The sequence below is a fragment of the Stomoxys calcitrans genome, chromosome 3 (assembly GCF_963082655.1).
Source record: "Stomoxys calcitrans chromosome 3, idStoCalc2.1, whole genome shotgun sequence".
Taxonomy (NCBI): Eukaryota; Metazoa; Arthropoda; class Insecta; order Diptera; family Muscidae; genus Stomoxys; species Stomoxys calcitrans.
Genome location: NC_081554.1, coordinates 21,938,415 through 21,961,396, shown reverse-complemented (window position 1 = coordinate 21,961,396; position 22,982 = coordinate 21,938,415). Strand labels below are relative to the sequence as shown.

The 22,982-nt window shown below is 38.8% G+C and overlaps 1 protein-coding gene across 5 annotated transcripts in view; it reads left to right on the top strand.

Annotated features, from left to right (window-relative positions):
• Positions 1 to 22,982, top strand: part of LOC106086998 (neural-cadherin) — a 535,030-nt gene that overhangs the window by 139,556 nt on the left and 372,492 nt on the right. For all 5 annotated transcript variants that reach the window (XM_059364497.1, XM_059364494.1, XM_059364495.1 and 2 more), the window contains exons 2-4: positions 11,947 to 12,397; positions 13,014 to 13,230; positions 19,055 to 19,840. In XM_059364497.1, the coding sequence (XP_059220480.1) occupies positions 11,947 to 12,397; positions 13,014 to 13,230; positions 19,055 to 19,840 (1,454 nt within the window). The remainder of the gene's footprint in view (positions 1 to 11,946; positions 12,398 to 13,013; positions 13,231 to 19,054; positions 19,841 to 22,982) is intronic.

Here is a 22,982-nt window from a genome sequence, read left to right as displayed (position 1 = left end):
TAGGATGGGGGGTATATTCATTTAGTCATTCTGTTTGTAACACATCGAAATATCAATTTTCGACCCTTCTAAGTCTATATATTTCGGATCGTCGTAAAATTCTAAGATGATTTAGCGATGTCCGTGTGTCTGTCCCTCTATCCGTCTGTCTGTCTGTCCGTCCGTCTGTTGTATTCACTCTATAGCCTTCAAAAATTGAGCTATTGATCTAAAATTTGGCACATATACGTCTTTTCGATGCTCGCTGGTTAAGCTCCTGAACGGGCCAAATCGGACCATCTTTGGATATAGCTGCTATATAGACCGATCTGCCGATAAAAGGTCTAATGCCCATAAATTCTTTATTTTTCATGCGATTTTGCTGAAATTTGAAACAGTGAGTAGTCTATGGCTTTCCGACATCTGATCCAAATATGGTTTAGGTCGGACTATATTTAGATATAGCTGCCATATAGACCGATCTCCCGATGAAGGGTCTGAAGCTCATAAAAGCTTTATTTATTAACCGATTACGCTGAAATTTGACACAGTGAGTAATTTTAGGCCTCCCTACATCTGACTTGAATATGGTTTAGTTCGGACTATATTTAGATATAGCTGCCATATAGACCGATCTGCCGATAAAGGGTCAAATCCCATTAAAAGCTTTATTTATTATCTGATTTCGCTGAAATTTGAAACAATGGGTTATTATAAGCCTCCCGACATCTGACCCAAATGCGGTTCAGATCGGACTATATTTGGATATAGCTACAATATAGACCGATCTGCCGATAAAGGATCTAATGCCCATAAATCCTTTATTTTTTATCCAATATCGTTGAAATTTGAAACAGTGATTAATTTTGGTCCTCCCGACATCTGACCCAAATACGGATCAGATCGGACTATATTTAGATATAGCTGTCATATAGACCGATGTCCCGATACCTGGTCTAATGCCCATAAAAGCTTTATTTACCACTCGATTTCGCTAAAACTTGATACAGTGAGTAATTGTAGGCCTCCCGACATCTGACCAAAATACGCTTCAGATCGGACTATATTCACATATAGCTGTCTTATAGACCGATCTCCCGAAAAAGGGTCTAATGTCCATAAATTCTTCATTTTTTATCCGATTTCGTTGAAATTTGAAACAGTGATTAATTTTGGTCCTCGCGACATCTGATCCAAATACGGATCAGATCGGACTATATTTAGATATAGCTGTCATATAGACCGATGTCCCGATACCGGGTCTAATGCCCATAAAAACTTTATTTACCATTCGATTTTGCTGAAATTTGATACAGTGAGTAATTTTAGGCCTCCCGACGTCTGACTCAAATACGGTTCAGATCGGACTATATTCAGATATAGCTGTCATATAGACCGATCTCTCGATAAAGGGTCTAAAGCACATTAAAGCTTTATTTTTTGTCCGATTTCGCTGAAATTTGAAACAGTGAGTATATATAGTATAGGCCTCCCGACATCTGACCCTAATACGGTTCAGATCAGATGATATTTAGATATAGGTGTTATATAGACCGTTATCACGATAAAGGGTCCAATGCCCATAAAAGCTTTATTTATTACCCGATTTCGCTAAATTTGAAACAGTCGGTAATCTTAAGCCTCTTGTTATGTGACCTAAGTATGGTTTATATCGGACTAAATTTAGATATAGCTGCCATATAGACCGATCTCCCGAAAAAGGGTCTGATGCCCATAAATCCTTTATTTTTTATCCGATTTCGTTGAAATTGGAAACAGTGAGTAGTTTTGGTCCTCCCGACATATGACCCAAATGCGGTTCAGATCGGACTACATTTGGATATAGCTGCCATATAGACCGATCTCCCGATTAAGGGTCTGAGGCCCATAAAAGCTTTATTTATAACCCGATTTCGCTAAAATTTGAAACAGTCGGTAATCTTAAGCCTCTTGTTATGTGACCTAAGTATGGTTTATATCGGACTATAAATAGATGTAGCTGCCATATAGACCGATCTCCCGAAAAAGGGTCTGATGCCCATAAATCCTTTATTTTTTATCCGATTTCGTTGAAATTGGAAACAGTGAGTAGTTTTGGTCCTCCCGACATATGACCCAAATGCGGTTCAGATCGGACTATATTTGGATATAGCTGCCATATAGACCGATCTCCCGATAAATGGTCTGATGCCTATAAAAGCTTTATTTACTACCCGCTTTCGCTGAAATTTCAAACAATGGGTTATTTTAAGCCTCCCGTCATCTGACCCAAATATGGTTTAGATCGGACTAAATTTAGATATAGCTGCCATATAGACCGATCTGCCGATAAGGGGTCTAATGCCCATAAAAGCTTTATTTATAACCCGATTTCGCTGAAATTTGAAACAGTCGGTAATCTTAAGCCTCTTGTTATCTGACCTAAGTATGGTTTATATCGGACTATAAATAGATATAGCTGCCATATAGACCGATCTGCCGATAAAGGATCTAATGCCCATAAATCCTTTATTTTTTATCCAATTTCGTTGAAATTTGAAACAGTGATTAATTTTGGTCCTCGCGACATCTGATCCAAATACGGATCAGATCGGACTATATTTAGATATAGCTGTCATATAGACCGATGTCCCGATACCGGGTCTAATGCCATAAAAGCTTTATTTACCATTCGATTTTGCTGAAATTTGATACAGTGAGTAATTTTAGGCCTCCCAACGTCTGACTCAAATACGGTTCAGATCGGACTATATTCAGATATAGCTGTCATATAGACCGATCTCTCGATAAAGGGTCTAAAGCACAATAAAGCTTTATTTTTTGTCCGATTTCGCTGAAATTTGAAACAGTGAGTATATATAGTATAGGCCTCCCGACATCTGACCCAAATACGGTTCAGATCAGATGATATTTAGATATAGGTGTTATATAGACCGTTATCACGATAAAGGGTCCAATGCCCATAAAAGCTTTATTTATTACCCGATTTCGCTAAAACTTGAAACTGTGAGTAGTTTTGGGCCGCCAAACATCGGTGCCAAATATGTTTTAGATCGGACTATATTTGGATATAGCTGTCATTTAGACCGATCTGCCGATAAGGGGTCTAATGCTTTTAAAAGCTTTATTTATTATCCTATTTCGCTGAAATTTGAAACAATGGGTTATTTTAAGCCTCCCGACATTCGACCCAAATATGGTTTAGATCGGACTACATTTGGATATAGCTGCCATATAGACCGATCTCCCAATAAAGGGTCTAATGCCCTTAAGAGCTTTATTTTCTATCCAATTTCACTGAAACTTGAAACTGTGAGTAGTTTTAGGCCAAACATCGGTGCCAAATATGGTACAGATCGGACCATCTTTAGATATAGCTGCCATATAGACCGATCTGCCGATAAAGGGTCTAATGCCCTTAAAAGCTTTATTTATTATTCGATTTCGCTGAAATTTGAAACAGTGAGTAATTTTAGGCCTCCCTACATCTGATCTGAATATGGTTTAGTTCGGAATATATTTAGATATAGCTGCCATATAGACCGATCTGCCGATAAAGGGTCTAATGCCCTTAAAAGCTTTATTTATTATCCGATTTCGCTGAAATTTGAAACGGTGGGTTATTTTAAGCCTCTCGACATAAGACCCAAATATGGTTTAGATCGGACTACATTTGGATATAGCTGCCATATAGACCGATCTCCCGATTAAGGGTCTGCAGTCCATAAAAGCTTTATTTTTTAACCAATTTCGCTGAAATTTGGAACTATGAGTACCTATAGGCTACCAAACATCGGTGCCAAATATGGTTCAGATCGGACTATATTTAGATGTAGCTGCCATATAGACCGATCTGCCGATAAAGGGTCTGATACCCATAAAAGCTTTATTCATAAACCGATTACGCTGAAATTTGGAACTACGAGTAGTTTAAGGCTACCAAACATCGATGCCAAATATGGTTCAGATCGGACTATATTTAGATATAGCTGCCATATAGACCGATCTGCCGATAAAGGGTCTGAGGCCCATAAAAGCTTTATTTATTACCCGATTTTGGTGAAATTTGCAGCAATGGATTATTTTAAGCCTCCCGAAATTCGACCAAATATGGTTTAGATCGGGCTACATTTGGATATAGCTGCCATATAGACCGATCTCCCGATTAAGGGTCTGAAGCCCATAAAATCTTTATTTTTTAACCAATTTTGCCGAAATTTTAAACAGTGAGTAGTTTAAGGCCACCAAACTTTGGACCCAAATATGGTGCAGATCGTTCTATATTTGGATATAGGTGCCATATGCACCATATGGATATAGTTACCAAAAATACCAATATCCAGTTCTACAAAATTGAACAGTGACTTATATTTAGACCACTCAATGTCCGTGCCGAATTTGGGTGCATAAGTTATCCAATATCCAAACGGATTATGACGAAAGGGGGCTTACATAAATAGCCAAGGTGGTGGGTATCCAAAGATCGGCCCGGCCGAACTTAAGGCCTTTTTACTTGTTCCTATTAAACCCAGAAAAACAATAAAGCCACGACATTTATGAGGTATTCAGCCATGTAAGGGTTTCCTTTTAAGCGGATTCACTCTGCGATCCACCATTTGAAATCGCCAATAAAAAAGAAGTCCCTTATAACCTAATTATTGAGTTTATACTTGAAAGGGATAGCAACCAAGAATCGTAGCATTGAGAATTACCTTGCCATTAGGTTTCCAAACTTACTTTGGGTGTAGGTTTAATGATCAATGTCCGTCCTTCTTTGTGCTTTTATTCTAATTCTAATTTTCTTTCGGAAAATCCTTTTCCCAATTTCGCATATCTCTATGGCAACTCTGTTTATACCCTTTTCTTGCCCATTTGCTTTCTTCTTCGAGAATTTTTCCTGAAAGGGAACATTTTCAAGAAAAACAAGAAATTAACTTTGGGTTTTTTTGTTGGTGTCTTTGTTGCTGATTCCCCAAATTCTCTATGGCAACTCTATTTATACCCTTTTCTTGGCCATTTTCTTTCTTCTTCGAGAATTTTCCCTGGAAGGGAACATTTTCAAGAAAAACAAGAAATTAACTTTGGGGTTTTTTTTGTTGGTGTCTTTGTTGCTGGTTCCCCAAAGTTTTTCATTTTGTGCAACAATCTAACACAGATGTTAAATTCATTGTTCTTTTCCTTTCTTCTCTTTTATGATTAGGTTCGCTAAAAGCCAAGGGTGGGCATGTCTGTGAGTGTGTGTGTGTGTGTGTTTGATGTCGCTATTTTAAGATAGACAAGTGACATGCTGTTGTGGGTTTTTGTTGCTGATTGCATGGTTATTGTTTAAGGTTGGTCTAATGCCCATCATAATCACAAAATGCCCGTCACTTCCAGGCGACCCACCCAACATGCTAAAAACGTCATTCTGTTGAAATTTTAAGAAATTGGTTTTTACAAAACAAGTGAGGGGAATTGGGGCCTGGATGCATGGATGGGTTCACTTTTAATCACTTCATATGCCGAAGCACAAAAAGGAAGAAACAGTACGAAAATGGAAAAATTAAGTTGACTCTTCATATTTTGAATAGATCATTGGGCTTAAACATGAATTGGATAGCGCCCATTATTTTGTAAGATGTTTGGTCCCGTTGCTTAATGGACTTTTCATTACCAAATTGGCAAATTTGAGTTTTGAATAGATTTTCTAAGTGATTTAAATTTTTGTGAAACTTTCTTCCCTTCAAAATTTTCTCAGTGTAAGTTATTACAATTTTTTTTTTTTTTCATTTTTTCTCTCTCCACTACCTCTTATGTATTGTTTGCTCTTGTTCTTATGGTCGGCGTTGGCATCATCCTCAACATGATTATCATCATATATTGACATTGGCATTTAGAGATGAAGGTATGGTGTTTTTTTTTAAGACACAAACTTAAAGGGTTTGTAGTTGGATTTCTTTGCTTTCTTGAAGTGCTTTCTAAACACGAGACTCAAAGGTTTTACTTCACAAGTCTGTTTTAATACATTTTTGCATGGAAATAATCTACAGCCAACTGTGTGGGTGTATAAGAGTACAAGTATGTGTAAAGAACACTTGCAACTTACAACAAATACAGGGATATTTGTCCAAAAGATTTCTCATTGATGTTTGTCTTAGATTTTCTAAAGCAACGTAGTACAACCCTTATGCCTTGTTGAATTCAAAGTCGAGAGTAAGCATTTTTAATCCTTTCACAAAATTCAGATTCTTTAAGGTGCATCCTTTTTTTGTGTGTGTATTTAACCATTAACAACTTTAAGCACTAAGTGCGCTATAAATATCCAAAAATACTTGCGAATTTGATAAAGGCAATGGGTTTGTTTGGGCCATAGCATAAATTTCTTAAAATCCTTATAAAGGGTGATTTTTTTTTTTTTTTTGGAAATATAGAAAAGTTTTTCAAAAAAAATCAAATTTTGAAAAATTTATGAAATCTTTATTTGAATCGATAGTACGGTCCATATATTTTAATGTTTGAAGATCATCTCATGCAAATGTTGACCGTATCTGCGTCTCAAATGGTCAATGCGCTTAGTCCAATTTAGGCATTCTCTTTCCAACGTTTCGGCCTGTATCTCACAAATAAATGCTTCAATGTTGTCTTTCAATGCGTCAATTGAAGCGGGCTTGTCTGTATAGACATGATCTTTAACTTAAACCCACGAAAAATAATCTAAAGGCATTAAATCGCACGATTTAGGCGGCCAATTGAACGGTCCCGAACGTGAAACAAAATGTTCACCGAACTTGCCTCTCAATAAGTCCATTGTTAAGAGTGCAGTGTGACATGTGGCACCGTCTCTTGGAAACCACATGTCATGCAAGTCAAGCTCTTGCATTTTGGGCAAAAAAAAAGTTGCATATCATCTCAGACTAGCACTCGCCATTCACAGTTACCTTACGATTTGCATAAACTTTGAAGAAGTACGGTCCAATGACCGCACCAGCCCATAAACCGCACCAAACTGTGAGTTGGTGTGGATGCATTGGTAGCTCTTGCAATGCCTATGGTTGATCTTCACTCCAAAATCCACAGTTCTGCTTATTAACGTATCCATTAAGCCATGGGCCTCTTCGCTGAAGAAGAAGCGCGCGATGAACTTTCTTAACAGACCACGCATTTTGATAATAAAATTCTTTAATTTTCTGGCGTTGTTCGTTTGTAAGACGATTCATAGTTAAATAATAGACCAAACTGAAGATGTTTGACAGTGAAACAAAACACGAAACTTTCGTGAAATGTTTAAACCAGTGTTGCCAAATAGAAAATAGCTAAAAATTACCCTTCATAAAAGCGTTTCCATAAATAGTTTGAAGGACAAGCCAAAAAGTGTTTGGAAAACTATCATGTTGAACGCGTAGTCCAACAAAAAGTAGAGTTCACTCGTTGGCCCTAGTTTGGGAAATTATAATACAAAAGCGAGAATGAAGTGTAGATGCGAAGATAAACAAATAGTGTTAGATTTTAAATCAGACATAGAGAAAAGAGAGGGAGATGAAAAATTGTAACAAGTCAAGTTCGGCCGTGCTGAACTTTGCATACCCACAACCTCGGGTATATAGGTAAACCACCTTTCTCCATAATCCGGTGAAAAATGCATACCTTATGTCCCCATAACAGTTTTATCGAAATATGGCCCGATTTGGATTAAATTTTACACAGATATTGAGAGGTCTAATAAGTACAAGACTTTGTTCAATTTTGTAAAACCAAATATTGTTTTTTTTTTTTGGTAGCCATATCCAAATATAGACCGATCTGAACCATATACGACACGGATGATGGATAAGTCACTGTATCAAATTTCACCGAAATTGGAATATATATGTGCTTTTTATGGAGCCAAGACTTTAAATCGAGAGATCGGTCTATATGGCAGCTATCTCCAAATCTGGACCGATCTAGGCCATATTGCAGAGAGATGTCGAAGGAACTAACACAACTAAATGTCCCAAAATTTGGCAAAATTAGACAATAAATGCCCCTTTTATGGGTCCAAACCTTAAATCGAGAGATCGGTCTATATGGCAGCTATATTCAAATCTGGACCGATCTGGGCCAAATTGTAAAAAAATTGTTAAGGAGCTTAACATAACTCACTGTCCCAAATTTCGGCGAAATCGAAAAATAAATGCGTCTTTTATGGGCCCATGACCTTAAATCGAGAGATCGGTCTATATGGCAGCTATATCGAAATCTGAACTGATCTGGGCCAAATTGCTAAAAGATGTCAAGGGGCCTAACACAATTAACTTTCCCAAATGTTGGCAAAATCGGGCAATAAATGTGCCTTTTATGGGCCCAAGACCTCAAATCGAGAGATCAGTCTATATGGCAGCTATATCCAAATCTGGACCGATCTGTGCCATAATGCAGAAAGATGTCTATGGGTCTAACACAACTCACTGTACCAAATTTGGGCAAAATCGGGCAATAAATGTGCCTTTTATGGGTCCAAGACCTCAAATCGAGTGATCGGTCTATATGGCAGCTATATCCAAATCTGAACCGATCTGGGCCAAATTGACCAAGGATGTCGAAGAGCCTAACACAACTCACTGTCCCAAATTTCGAAGACATCGGACATTATATGCGCTTTTTATGGGTCCAAGACCTCAAATCGAGAGATCGGTCCATATGGCAGCTATATCCAAATCTGGACCGATCTGGCCCAAATTGCTAAAATATGTCAAGAGGCCTAGCGCAACTTACTGTCCCAAATTTCAGCAAAATCTGATAATAAATGTGGCTTTTATAGGCCTAAGACCCTAAATCGGGGGATCGGTCTATATGACAGCTATATCCAAATCTGATTCGATCTGGACCAATTTTCCTAAAGATATCAAGAGGCCTAATATAACTTACTGCCCGAAATTTTGGCAAAATTTAGCAATAAATGGGCCTTTTACGGGCCCAAGACCTCAAATCGTGAGATCGGTCTATATGGAAGCTATATCCAAATCTGAACCGATCTTAGCCAAATTGAAGAAGAATGTCGAAGGGCCTAACACAACTCACTGTCACAAAATTTTGGCAAAATCGGATAATAAATGCGCCTTTTATGGGCCCAAGACCTCAAATCGAGACATCGGTTCATATGGCAGCTATATCCAAATCTGGACCGATCTGGGTCAAATTTTAAAAAAATGTCAAGGAGCCTAATACAACTCACTCTCCCAAATTTTGGCAAAATCGGGCAATAAATGCGCCTTTTATGGGCCCAAGACCTTAAATCGAGAGATAGGTCTATATGGCAGCTACATCCAAATCTGAACCGATCTGGGCCAAATTGACCAAGGACGTAGAAGGGCCTAACACAACTCACTGTCCTAAATTTCAGCGAAATCGGATAATAAATGCGTCTTTTATGGGCCCAAGACTTTAAATCGAGAGATCGGTCTATATGGCAGCTATATCCAAATCTGCACCAATCTGGGCCAAATTCACTAAGGATGTCGAAGGGCCTAACGCAACTCACTGTCACAAATTTTGGCAAAATCGGGCAATAAATGCGCCTTTTATGGGCCTTTTTTTTGTCGATAAGGGCCCATGACTTTAAACCGAGAGATCGGTCTAAATGGCAGCTATATCTAAATCTGCACCGATCTAGGCCAAATGGCTAAAATATATCGAGGGGCTTAACTTACCTTACTGTATCAAATTTTGGCAAAATCGGGCAATAAATGCGCCTTTTATGGGTCCAATACCTCAAATCGAGAGATCGGTCTATGTGGCAGCTATATCCAAATCTGCACCGATCTGGGCCAAATTGGCCAAGGTTGTCGAAGGGCTTAACACAACTCACTGTCCCGAATTTCGGCGAAATCGGCCAGTAAATGCGCCTTTTATGGGTCCAAGACCTTAAATCGAGAGATCGGTCTATATGGCAGCTATATCGAAATCTGCACCGATCTTAGCCAAATTGACCAAGGATGTCGAAGGGCCTAACACAACTCATTGTTTCAAATTTCTGCAAAATCGGATAATAAATGTGGCTTTTACGGGTCATAGACCCTCAATCGCCGGATCGGTCTATATGGGAGCTCTTTAAAGATATAGTCCGATATCGCTCATCTTCGAACTTAACCTGTTTATGGACAAAAAAAAGAATCTGTGCAAAGTTTCAGCTCAATATCTCTAGTTTCAAAAACTGTAGCGTGATTTCAACAGACATACGGACGGACATGGCTAGATGGTCGGAAATGGATATTTCGATGTGTTGCAAACAGAACGACAAAAAGAATATACTCCCATCCTTCGGTGCTGGGTATAAAAAGAAAGTAAGTTGTAAGGAAAAGGGACCAGTCCGACACCCCCTACATGCATGTACATCTCTGGTCCACTCCGAAATAGATGTCTACCCGGTGTGGCAACTTGTGGTCCTGCGCGTCTTACATATAAAATTGCAAATTTTGCCCATTGCCCACTAAGGAACAGGGACAAACTTCTCACATATCAATGAGTACAGTCCGATTCAAGTTTAAGCTCAATGATAAGGGGCCTCCTTTTTATAGCCGAGTCCGAACGGCGTGCCACAGGGCGACACCTCTTTGGAGAGAAGTTTTTCCATGACAAAGTCCCTCACAAATGTCTCCAGCATTAGGAGGGGAAATCCACCTCAGAAAATTTTTTCTAATGGTCTCGCCAGGATTCGAACCCTGCCGTTCGGCGTCATAGGTGGACGCTACGGTGGCCTCCAATATATATAGCCTCTTAAATATAGTCCACCAAAAATTTTACTCGGTGGCCTCAGTTAAGGCCATTGTGATATCCTAGCGAGAATGAACCTCTGCGCTACGGTGGCCTCCAATATATATAGCCTCTTAAATATAGTCCACCAAAAATTTTACTCGGTGGCCTCAGTTAAGGCCATTGTGATATCCTAGCGAGAATGAAGTGTAGGTGACAAGGTAAAGAAAGTGTCGGGCCTTAGATCAGCTACAGAGAAGGAGATGAAGAGTTGTAAGAAATGAGTAGGGTATAAGGAACGGAGGCTATCCGACACGTCCACATGCAGTTGCATCCCCCTTAAGCGTCTACCCGGTGCATAACAACTTGTGGTCCTGCACGTCTACTTCCACCTGCTTACAATCCCATCTCTGCTAGGATTTTATTGGGTTGCCCAAAAAGTAATTGCGGACTTTTTAAAAGAAAGTAAATGCATTTTTAATAAAACTTAGAATGAACTTTATTCAAATATACTTTTTTTACACTTTTTTTCTAAAGCAAGCTAATAGTAACAGCTGATAACTGACAGAAGAAAGAATGCAATTACAGAGTCACAAGCTGTGAAAAAATTTTTCACCACCGACTATATGAAAAATCCGCAATTACTTTTTGGGCAACCAATATATCGTCTTCTGGCGAAACCGTTTCGTTATTTTCGAGAGTCTGTGAGAACTCCAAATGATACGTCTGGAAGATTATATAGATCTGAGATAAGTCGTAGACCAGGACATGAATAAACCAAAGGCAGGATAGTCTCCTTCGCATTGCAACAGTTGCTGTAGCGTCTAGGGACCAAGCCCATATCCAACATGCATGTGCATCGCCGTGGGATCACTGATCCACAGTGTCCATCCGGTTTGTGGTATCCATTGGTTCGGTATGTCTACTCAAACAAATGTCCTTTTAATGTGCCCTGTAGACCAGGGCTTGAACAAAGCAAAGGCAGGATAGTCTCCATCTCATTCTCATTGCAACAGTGTCTGTAGTGTCTAGGGATCAAACCCATATCCAACATGCATATGCATCGCCGGAGAATCACTGTTCCAAAGTTTCCATCCGGTTTGTGTTAACCAGTGGTCCTGTACGTTTATGAGAAATGTTACCGAAATTAATTTCTATGACACATTTTTTTTTACAAAGTGTGATCCTTTAACATTTTTGAATTTTTCTTCAACAAAAAAAACTAACCTTTTTCTCTCTTATTTCTCTTCTTTTCAGCTGGTCTCAAATACACCGATAATCAACGTGTCATTATCCATGTCAAAGACGTCAACGATGAGCCGCCCTATTTCATTAATCGCCCCCTGCCCATGCAGGCTGTGGTCCAATTAAATGCCCCTCCAAATACCCCAGTGTTCACATTGCAAGCCCGTGATCCAGACACCGATCATAACATTCATTATTTCATAGTGCGTGATCGTACCGGAGGACGTTTCGAGGTGGACGAGCGATCTGGTGTGGTGCGCACACGAGGTACCGATCTCTTCCAATTGGATATGGAATATGTTTTATATGTCAAGGCCGAGGATCAGAATGGCAAAGTGGATGATCGACGTTTTCAAAGTACACCCGAGGAACGTTTGAGCATTGTGGGTGGCAAAAGGGCGCCCCAATTCTATATGCCCAGCTATGAGGCAGAAATTCCAGAAAATCAGAAAAAAGACTCAGAGTAAGTGTGCGAGTTAAAGTAGCAGAAGATGATGACGACTGGGGCTGTTTTCCTTGATATTGCTTTTTGTTTTTTTTTTTTCTTTTTTTTTGGGCACAAATTGCCTCAAGTTTTTAATCAAATTGACATTTGATACATATGTTGCATGGTTTTCTTTGTATTTATTTATTTATTTCTTTGATTTCATTTTGAACTTTTTGTTATTAAATTTTCTTTCATTTGATCCCCAGTGGTGTTTATGATGGTCTTCTTCTGTTTAACCTTATTGCCTTAATACAGTCTCCAGACATTTGTTGTTTTTGTTTATTTGTAACGTTTTTAAGAAAATATATGCGTATATATCTGTATCTGTGTGTGTGTGTGTGTGATTTCCTTCTTTGCTTCTCTCTCTCTATTTTCATAGTCCCTTGGGCTAATAAATAAATTTTGAGTTTGTGGGGGGGGGAAGAGCAGAAGCTTGGCAGGAAATAAAATTGAAAAGCAAGATGTGCCTGCCCAAAGAGACGGCAATATTTTTTATTTAATTTCAGCTCCTTGAAGTATGCTTTAATTTTGTTTTCATCTTTCTCTTACTCTCTCACTCTCGCCTCGTGCAACGCCTACTTACACTCGGTAGCATTATTTCCGTCAAAGCTAAGTCGTTTGCAGACCGTGAAATCCGCTATACTTTAAAAGCTCAAGGCCAGGGTGCGGGTACCTTCAATATTGGCCCCTCATCGGGCATTGTGAAGCTGGCGAAAGAATTGGATTTTGAAGATTTACGACAACCCCATGTCTATTCGCTGATTGTAACAGCCACCGAAGATTCGGGTGGTTTCTCCACATCCGTTGAGGTAAGTACGAGTATTTGTAACAAAATTTTCTTCCTAATGGTGGCACTTTGTTGAACTGGAATTTTCAATATGCTGACAATTTCACCATGCGTCCGTCCGTCTACCCCCCTTTAAGCTACAAAAACTAGCATCCTTAGAGTCTTGGCCTCATAGTATGCCAGTGCAAGTCCCTTTTGTCTTGCATTACTTTTGGTTCACTTCCTTTTTGTGCGTTGTTTCATTCAAAGTTTTGGTTTTGTTTTTTTTTTTCTGTGGCCTGGGGAATCACTTGTTAGCAAGGACACTACACCACTACTGCTGACAGCATGGTAATGATGATAGTAAATTTTCCAAGGGTAATTTAATGTCACTGGAGATTTGTTTTGTAAGTTTACCAACGATTGCACTTAAATGCATAATTCTTAATGCCAATGCCATTCTGTTCCCGGGGAATGCTGTAGAGCACTGACATGCAGCAAAGTTTAGTAGCAAATTGACAGTTTTATTGGGCATTCTCTCAAGCGGCATATTTTCCTATGCTTGAGAATACTCTTCGGTATGAGAATTGTGCACCATCATCGATTTTGATTATTTTTTGGCAAAAGTAATCAGGTTATGGAAAATATGCATAAGATGAGAAATATGAGAAATTTTTTTTTTTTTTTGATTAATAATGGGAAAAACTTAGTTGGTTTAAAAGTAAATTTGTTAATTAAAATCATGATAATAAAAATGTTTATTAAAATGCAAAATCTATGAGAAATTTCAAAATGTCAAAAATGCATTCAGTGCGAAATTTTACTTTCCAGAGAAATATTTTTAAAAATTCGGAAAATTTCGTCTAAATTTAAATTCTCTGGAAAAATTTCTCAAGTTTAGTTGCTGTAAGAAATTTTGTTAAAATTTACCATCTGTGGGAAGTTTTGTCAAAAATTCCTTGCAATAGAAAATTTACCATCTGTGGGCAATTTTGTCAAAAATTCCTTGCAATGGAAAATTTTGTCAAAATATATTTTTTATGAAAGTTTGTCACCTTTTTTTTAAAAATTTAATCAAAATTTACTTCCTGTAAGAGATCTTTTAAAACAAACTTTCTAGAGGAAATTTTTTCAAAATTTACTTTTAATCATTTTTTTTGAAAATTTACTTCTATAAGAAATTTTGACTATATTTACATTCTATGTACCGTCAGATACCGGCACTTAAGTGGGGACACTATACCAGACATTAACCTACTTAGAGGGAGGCCACCGTAGCGCAGAGGTTTGCATGTCCGCTTATGACGCTGAACGCCTGGGTTCGAATCCTGGCGAGACCATCAAAAAAGTTTTCAGCGGTGGTTTTCCCCTCCTAATGCTGGCAACATTTGTGAGGCACTATGCCATGTAAAACTTCTCTCCAAAGAGGTGTCGCACAGCGACACGCCGTTCGGACTCGGCTATAAAATAGAGGTCATTGAGCTTAAAAAAAAATCGGACTGCACTCAGTGATATGTGAGAAGTTTGCCCCTGTTCCTTAGTGCAATGTTCATGGGCAAAATTTGCATTTTTTTACTTTCCAGAGAAATTTTTTTTAAAAAAATTCCAGAATTTCTTATTTTTATACCCTCCACCATAAGATGGGGGGTATACTAATTTCGTCATTCTGTTTGTAACTACTCGAAATATTCGTCTAAGACCCCATAAAGTATATATATTCTTGATCGTCGTGAAAATTTATATCGATCTAGCCATGTCCGTCCGTCCGTCCGTCCGTCCGTCCGTCCGTCTGTCTGTCGAAAGCACGCTAACTTCCGAAGGAGTAAAGCTAGCCGCTTGAAATTTTGCACAAATACTTCTTATTAGTGTAGGTCGGTTGGTATTGTAAATGGGCCATATCGGTCCATGTTTTGATATAGCTGCCATATAAACCGATCTTGGGTCTTGACATCTTGAGCCTCTAGAGTACGCAATTCTTATCCGATTGGAATGTATTTTTGCACGACGTGTTTTGTTATGATATCCAATAACTGCGCCAAGTATAGTTCAAATCGGTCCATAACCTGATATAGCTGCCATATAAACCGATCTTGGGTCTTGAGTTCTTGAGCCTCTAGCGTGCGCAATTCTTACCCGATCAGAATGAAATTTTGCACGACGTGTTTTGTTATGATATCCAACAACTGTGCCAAGTATGGTTCAAATCGGTTCATAACCTGATATAGCTGCCATATAAACCGATCTTGGGTCTTGACTTCTTGAGCCTCTAGCGTGCACAATTCTTATCCGATCAGAATGAAATTGTGCACGACGTGTTTTGTTATGATATCCAACAACTGTGCCAAGTATGGTTCAAATCGGCCCATAACCTGATATAACTGCCATATAAACCGATCTGGGGTCTTGACTTATTGAGCCTCTAGAGGGCGCAATTCTTATCCGAATGGAATGGAATTTCGCACGACGTGTTTTGTTATGATACCCAACAACTGTGCCAAGTATGGTTTAAATCGGTTCATAACCTGATATAGCTGCCATATAAACCGATCTTGGGTCTTGACTTCTTGAGCCTCTAGAGGGCACAATTCTTATCCGATTTGAATGAATTTTTGCACGAAGTATTTCGTTATGATATCCAACAACTGTGCCAAGTATGGTTGAAATCGGTCGATAACCTGATATAGCTGTCATATAAACAGATCTGGGGATTTGACTTCTTGAGCTTTTAGAGGGCGCAATTCCTATCCGATTTGGCTGAAGTTTTGCATGACGTATTTTATTTTTACTTTCAACAACTGTGTCAAATAAGGTTTAAATCGGTTCATAACCTGATATAGCTGCCATATAAACCGATCTGGGATCTTGACTTCTTGACCCCTAGAGGTCGCAATTATTATCCGATATGCCTGAAATTTTGTACGACGGATCCTCTCATGACCATCAACAAACGTGTTTATAATGGTCTGAATCGTTCTATAGTCCGATACAGATCCCATATAAATCGTTCTCTCTACTTTACTTCGTGAGCTCCAATGGACGCAATTCTTATACGAATTGGCTGAAATTTTACACAGGTCTCCAACATATAATTTAATTGTGGTCCGAACCGGACCATATCTTGATATCGTTTTAATAGCAGAGCAACTCTTTTCTTATATCCTTTTTTGCCTAAGAAGAGATGCCGGGAAAAGAACTCGACAAATGCGATCCATGGTGGAGGGTATATAAGATTCGGCCCGGCCGAACTTAGCACGCTTTTACTTGTTATTATCCAATGTCGCCGAAATTTGGGACAGTGAGTTGTGTTAAGCCCCTCGACATCATTATGGAATATGGCACAGATCGGTCAAGAAGTGGATAAAGCTGCCATATAGACCGATCTCTCGATTTAAGGTCTTGAGCCCATAAAATGCGCATTTATTGTCAGATTTTGCCAAAATTTGGGACAGTGAGTTGTGTTAGGGCCTTCGACAACATTCTGCAATATGGCAACATTCAGATTTGGATATAGTTGCCATATAGACCGATCTCTTGATTTAAGATTTTGGGCCCATAAAAGGCGCATTTATTGTCCAATGTCGCCGAAATTTGGGACAGTGAGTTGTGTTAAGCCCCTCGTCATACGTCTGCAATATGGCACTGATCGGTCAAGAAATGGATATAGCTGCCATATAGACCGATCTCGCGATTTAAGGTCTTGAGCCCTTAAAATGCGCATTTATTGTCAGATTTTGCCAAAATTTGGGACAGTGAGTTGTGTTAGGGCCTTCGACATTCTTCTACAATTTGGCTCAGATCGGTTCAGATTTGGTTATAGCTGTCATATAGACCGATCTCTCGATTTAAGGTTTTGGACTTATAAGAGGCGCATTTATTGTCCGATGTCGCCGAAATTTGGGACAGTGAGTTGTGTTTTAGGACCTTCGATATCCTTCTTTAATTTGGTCCAGATCGGTCCAGATTTGGATGTAGCTGCCGTATAGACAGATCTCTCGAGTTTAAGTTTTGAGACCATAATAGGCGAATTTATTTTCCGATCTCGACGAAGTTTGGGACAGTGAGTTAGGTTTAGCCCCTCGACATACTTCTGCAATATGGCACATATCGGTCCAGATTTGGATATAGCTGCCTTATAGACCTATCTCTTAATTTAAGAATTTGGGCCCATAAACGGCGCATTTATTGACTGATGTTGCCGAAATTTAGGACAGAGAGTTAAATTAAGCCCCTCCACATATATCTGCATTTTGGCTAGATCGATCAAGATTTGCATAAAGCAGCCATGTAGACCGATATCTCGATTTAAAGTCTTGGCCCCATAAAAGACGCATTTATAATCCGATTTCGCTGCAATTTGACACAGTGTCTTATGTTAGGCTTCTTAAAAACTCCAAATCCAAATCTTTAAAAATTAGGATTTGGAGTTGAAATTTGGCACAGATTCGTATTTCTTGTATACGAAGGTTAAGCTCTTTAATGGGCCACATTGGACTATATTTGGATATAGCTGCCATATAGACCCATCTGGCGATTTAGAATCTTTAGCCTATAACAGGCTCATTTAATTCTCGATTTCGCCGAAAATCGGCATAGTGAGCTCTATTAGGCCTAATGATATCCGAACCAAAAATTGTCCAGATCGGAATATATTCGTTTATAGCTGTCATACAGACCGATCTGCCGATTTTGGGTATTTGGTCTATAACAGGCGCATTTGTTGTATCAAGACTCCCAACATCTGGTCTAATAAGGTCCAGATTGGGCTATATTTAGATATAGCTGCCATAGAGACCGATCTTCTGCTTTAGGGTCTAAAGACCATAAAAGTCGCATTTATTCTCCGATTTTGTTCGAATTTGAAATAGTAATTTGTACCAAGCACCTCAACAGCCGACCCGAATATGGTCGGACCATATTTACATATAGCTGCCATATAAACTGATATGCCGATTTAGGGTCTTGAGCCTATAACAGGCATATTTTTTATATGATTTCGCTTAAATTCAGAACAGTGAGTTTTATTAGGTCCGTCAATATCCGAATCAAAGATGGTCCAGATCGGAACATATTTGGGTATAGCTGGCATATAGACCGAACTGCCGATTTTGGGTATTTTTCCTATAACAGGCGCATTTATTACCCGATTTCGCTGAAATTTGAGAAAGTGAGTTGTATCAAGACACCCAACATCTGTCCTGAATAGGCTCCAGATCGGGCTATATTTAGATATAACCCGTCATGGAGGGCGATCTTCAGGCTTAGGGTGTATATAACATAAAAAGCTCCTTTATTCTCCAATTTTGCTGAAATTTGAAACAGTGAGCTGCTTTAAGACTCCCGACATTCAACCCGAATATGGTCCGGTCTGGACCATATTTAGATATATCAGTCATACAGGTCGACCTTCCGAACTAGGGCCAAATCACAAGAACGGCGCACTTATTACCCAATTTCGAACAGTTACTTGTATAGAGGTTCTCGGCAACTGAACCAAATATGACTAAGATCGGACTACATTTGGATATAGTAGTGTTATAACAAATTTTGAGAATGAATATATAGCCATGGTGGTGGGTATCAAAGGTTCGGCTTGGAGCAGCTGATATTGTCAAAAATTTATCAAAATATACTTCTTACTATAAATTTAGTCAAAATTGTTTTTCTAGATAAAATTTTTGCAAAGTTTCATGAAAATTTATTGTCTATGGAAAATTTCCTTGCTTCGCCATATTATATTCTATAGGAAAGTTTATTTGCTAATTAAAATATCATTGTTGGAATTGGATGGTGATTTTGTCAATGTGATTTCCTGTAATTTTTTTTTTTAATTTTTAAAAAATATTCTAACAATGTTCTTTCCGTTCCAGCTTACAATCCGCGTCACCGATGTCAATGACAATGCACCCAAATTTGAGTTGCCCGATTACCAAGCCCATAATGTCGATGAGGACATACCGCTGGGCACAAGTATATTGCGCGTCAAAGCCATGGATTCCGATTCGGGTGCAAATGCCGAAATCGAATATCTGGTATCCGATGATCATTTTGCCGTTGACACCAATGGCATTATAGTGAACAACAAACAACTGGATGCTGACAACAATAATGCCTACTACGAATTTATAGTCACGGCCAAGGACAAAGGGGAGCCCTCCAAGTCGGGTGTGGCTACAGTGCGCGTTTATACGAAAAATAAGAATGACGAAGAACCCAAATTCTCGCAACAAGTCTACACCCCCAATGTGGATGAGAATGCTGGTCCCAATACCTTGGTTACCACCGTGGTGGCATCCGATAAGGATGGCGATAATGTACGTTTTGGTTTTGTCGGTGGCGGCACTTCATCTGGGCAATTTGTGATTGAAGATATCACCGGCGTGATACGTTTGCACAATAAGGCCATTACCTTGGATCGCGATAAGTATGAATTGAATGTAACAGCCATGGATGATGGCTCGTGTTGTGTTAATGGTGACCAAACGATACATACCTCCACTGCTGTAGTGGTGGTCTTCATTACCGATGTCAATGACAATAAGCCAGTGTTTAAGGATTGTGCCACCTATTATCCCAAAGTAGAGGAGGGAGCACCAAATGGCAGTCCGGTCATAAAAGTGGTGGCCACCGATGAAGATAAGGGTGTTAATGGTCAGGTAAGCTACATGTTAAGCATTTAAAATGATTTGGATTAGTGTGCTGAGTGCTCTGCTGGAAGGGCTACATAGTGGGATGCTTGTAATTGATGTGGGTGAGCTCTATAGCTTTTGAGTGGGTTTACTTAAAGGTGGCTGGTTATGTTTGATGCGTACACAGCGGTATCTGTAATGTTTTCAGGTTGAAATTTGCTTCCCATAGGAGATTTTTGCTAAATTTATTTTTTTAGGAGATTTTATCAAAATGATGCCCTAAAAATCATGAAAGGCTTTTAGAGATTTAAATAAAAGAGCGCAAACAGACAAACCAAACGAACCGACCTTTCGCTGTGCCATAGGTCAATGTGGCCTACGCCCAAAAAGGACTTGCAGTGACATGGCGTGTACGAAAGTTTAGCCAAAATTAGGTCTCTATGGGAACTTTGGTCAAGATTTACCTTTAATGGGAAATTCTGTTTAATTTTAACTTCCTTGGGAGAAGTTTACCTTGTATGGGAAAATTTTTTTAAAAATCGCCTTTGATGGGATATTTCATTGAAATTTACCTTCGAGTAAAAATTTTGTGAAAATAAAACTTTTGTGGGAAATTTTGTCGAAATGAGTCTTCTATGGGAAATGTTGTTAAAATTTGATTTTAATGGGATATTATGTCAAAATTTACGTCCTATGGAAATTTTTTGTCAAAATTTTTCATCTATAGGAAATTTTGTTAAAATTTGCCTACAAAAAAAAATTTTGCCAAATTTTTTTTAAATTTTTTTTGTCAAAATTTATATTCTATGGAAAAATTACGGAAAAATCAAAATTGATCTTCTATGGGAAAGTTTGTCAAAATTAGCTCTCTATAGAAACTTTGGTCAACATTTGCCTTTTATGGGATGTTCTGTCAAAATTTAACTTTTTTGGGAGATTTTCAAGATTTACCTGTTATAGTAAATTTTGTAAAAAATTAAATTTTATGGAAAATTTTGTGCGAATGAACTTTTGTAGGAAATTTAGTCAAAATTAACCTTATACGGGAAATTTTGTCAAAATTTAATTTTAGTTGAAAAGTTGAAATTTCTTATCAATCTACGAGAAATGTTATCAAAATTAGCTTAGAGAAATTTTGCTTGAAGCCATCACATCTAATATGGTTGAAAAGTTTTCTAACCAAAGACGAAACGCGTCCCATAGTGGTTGGTGTGTGTTGCTATCTTTGGCTTTCCTTTTCCATTTGCATCTCCGATCATTGAGCTTGTCTCCAAAGAGAAATAAACAAGAATTGTAAAATTTATTGATCTCGCCCTAACAGGCAAAAAAACTTGAAAAGTGGAAAATTTACTTTTTCGAAATTTACATGCTATGAGAAATTTTGTCAAATGTTACCTTTTAATGGAAACTAGCCGAACCGGGTCCGCTCCGCTGCGCCTTCTTTAACTCTCAAATATTTTTTTAGAATGAAGACACTTCGCCCTGAATGCGGATATCGAATTCGTGCCATTGTAGCCTATAACGCTGAACTCGTTCGAATCCTGGCGAGAACATCGAACAAAGCGGTGTTTATCTCCTCTTAATGTTGACGACATTTGCGAGGCACAATGCCATGCATGATCAAAATTTTCCCCAAAGAGGTGTCGCACTGTGGGACGCCGTTCGGACCTGGCTATAAGAAAGGTCCCTTATAATTGAGTTTAAACTTGAATCGGAAAACACCCATTGATGTGTGAGAATTTGCCCCTTCTCGGTTCCTGGTGGTAATGTTCTTCCTTAGGGTAATGTTCTCATTGGGGGAGGTATGGCACCTCAGACATTTCGACTCAAATATGGATATCAAATTCGTGCTGCACTTCCAAATCCCTAAGCCCCATTTTGCAATGGCCGGTAAATATGAACCGTTTGGTGGGTGTTTTGGGTCTGGGGCGGCCACCGGCACTTTTTAATGAAAATGGATATCAAATTCGTTCTTTATTCCCAACGGAAATGAAGTTCAGTTTAGGGGGTGCTTTAGGGGGTGTACCTAAAACACTTGGCTTCAAAATTGGATATCAAATTCGTTTTCTACTCGCAAATACTATTCATTTATGTCCCATATTGTCATAATGGGTCAAATAACCCATTTGACGTATCTTTAGGAGAAAAAGCGCCTCCAAGACTTGAACGCAAATTTTAATGTAATATTCGTTATCTACTCCCAAATACCTTTCATTTGAGTCCCTTATGGCAATGGTCGGCTAATATGCCCATTTGAGGTTATTTAGGGGGGTGGGCGACCTCCCATTACATGGACCTAATGTTTTATGCCATATTTGTAATCTACTACCTAATACTTTTCAATTGAGTCCCATTTTGACATGAACTTCGAATATATCTTTTTAGAGAAGTTTTGGGTTGGGGGCGGCCCGCTGAGTACTTGGACCCAAATTTTAATACCATATTCGTTTTCTGGTCTACAATACCTTTCATTTGATACCTTTATTGTGCCCATCGGATCACTTTCGGATATGGGTGGCGTTTTTGGGGTAAGGGGGAGTATCCGCCACCACCCGATGTCTAAAAATTATATAGCCTATGGGTCCTTCCAGACAAACGTACAAAATGTATGAAAATTTTAAGAAAATCGATTCAGCCAAGTATCGTATAGTCATAACGGGTCTAATGGAGTTTTAGAGGGGTGGCGTGACCTCCTATACATCGATCTGATTTTGTATACCAGAATTGAAATCTACTCCCGAATACCTTTCAGTTGAGCCCCATATTGAGATGAACGTCCAATATATCTGATTTGGGGGAGTTTTGGGGTTGGGGCGGCCCGATGGGTACTTAGACTCAAATTTTAATACCATATTCGTATTCTACTCTCCAATACCTTTCATTTGATACCTATATTGGATACCGGATCGGTCTGCTTTTATTTTGGGTAATACTTTTGGGGTAAGGGGGAGGGTCCGCCCCCTTCTACTGCTTAATACTTCTCATTTGAGTCCCATAATGACATGAACTTCAAATATGTCTGTTTAAAGCAATTCTGTGGATAGGGGGGCTGCTGGGTACTTGGACCCAAATTTTAATACCATTGGCCTCCAATAACTTTCAATTGATACCCTTATTGTCCCGATCGGTCCACTTTTGATTTTGGGTTGTGTTTTTGGCATAAGTTCCC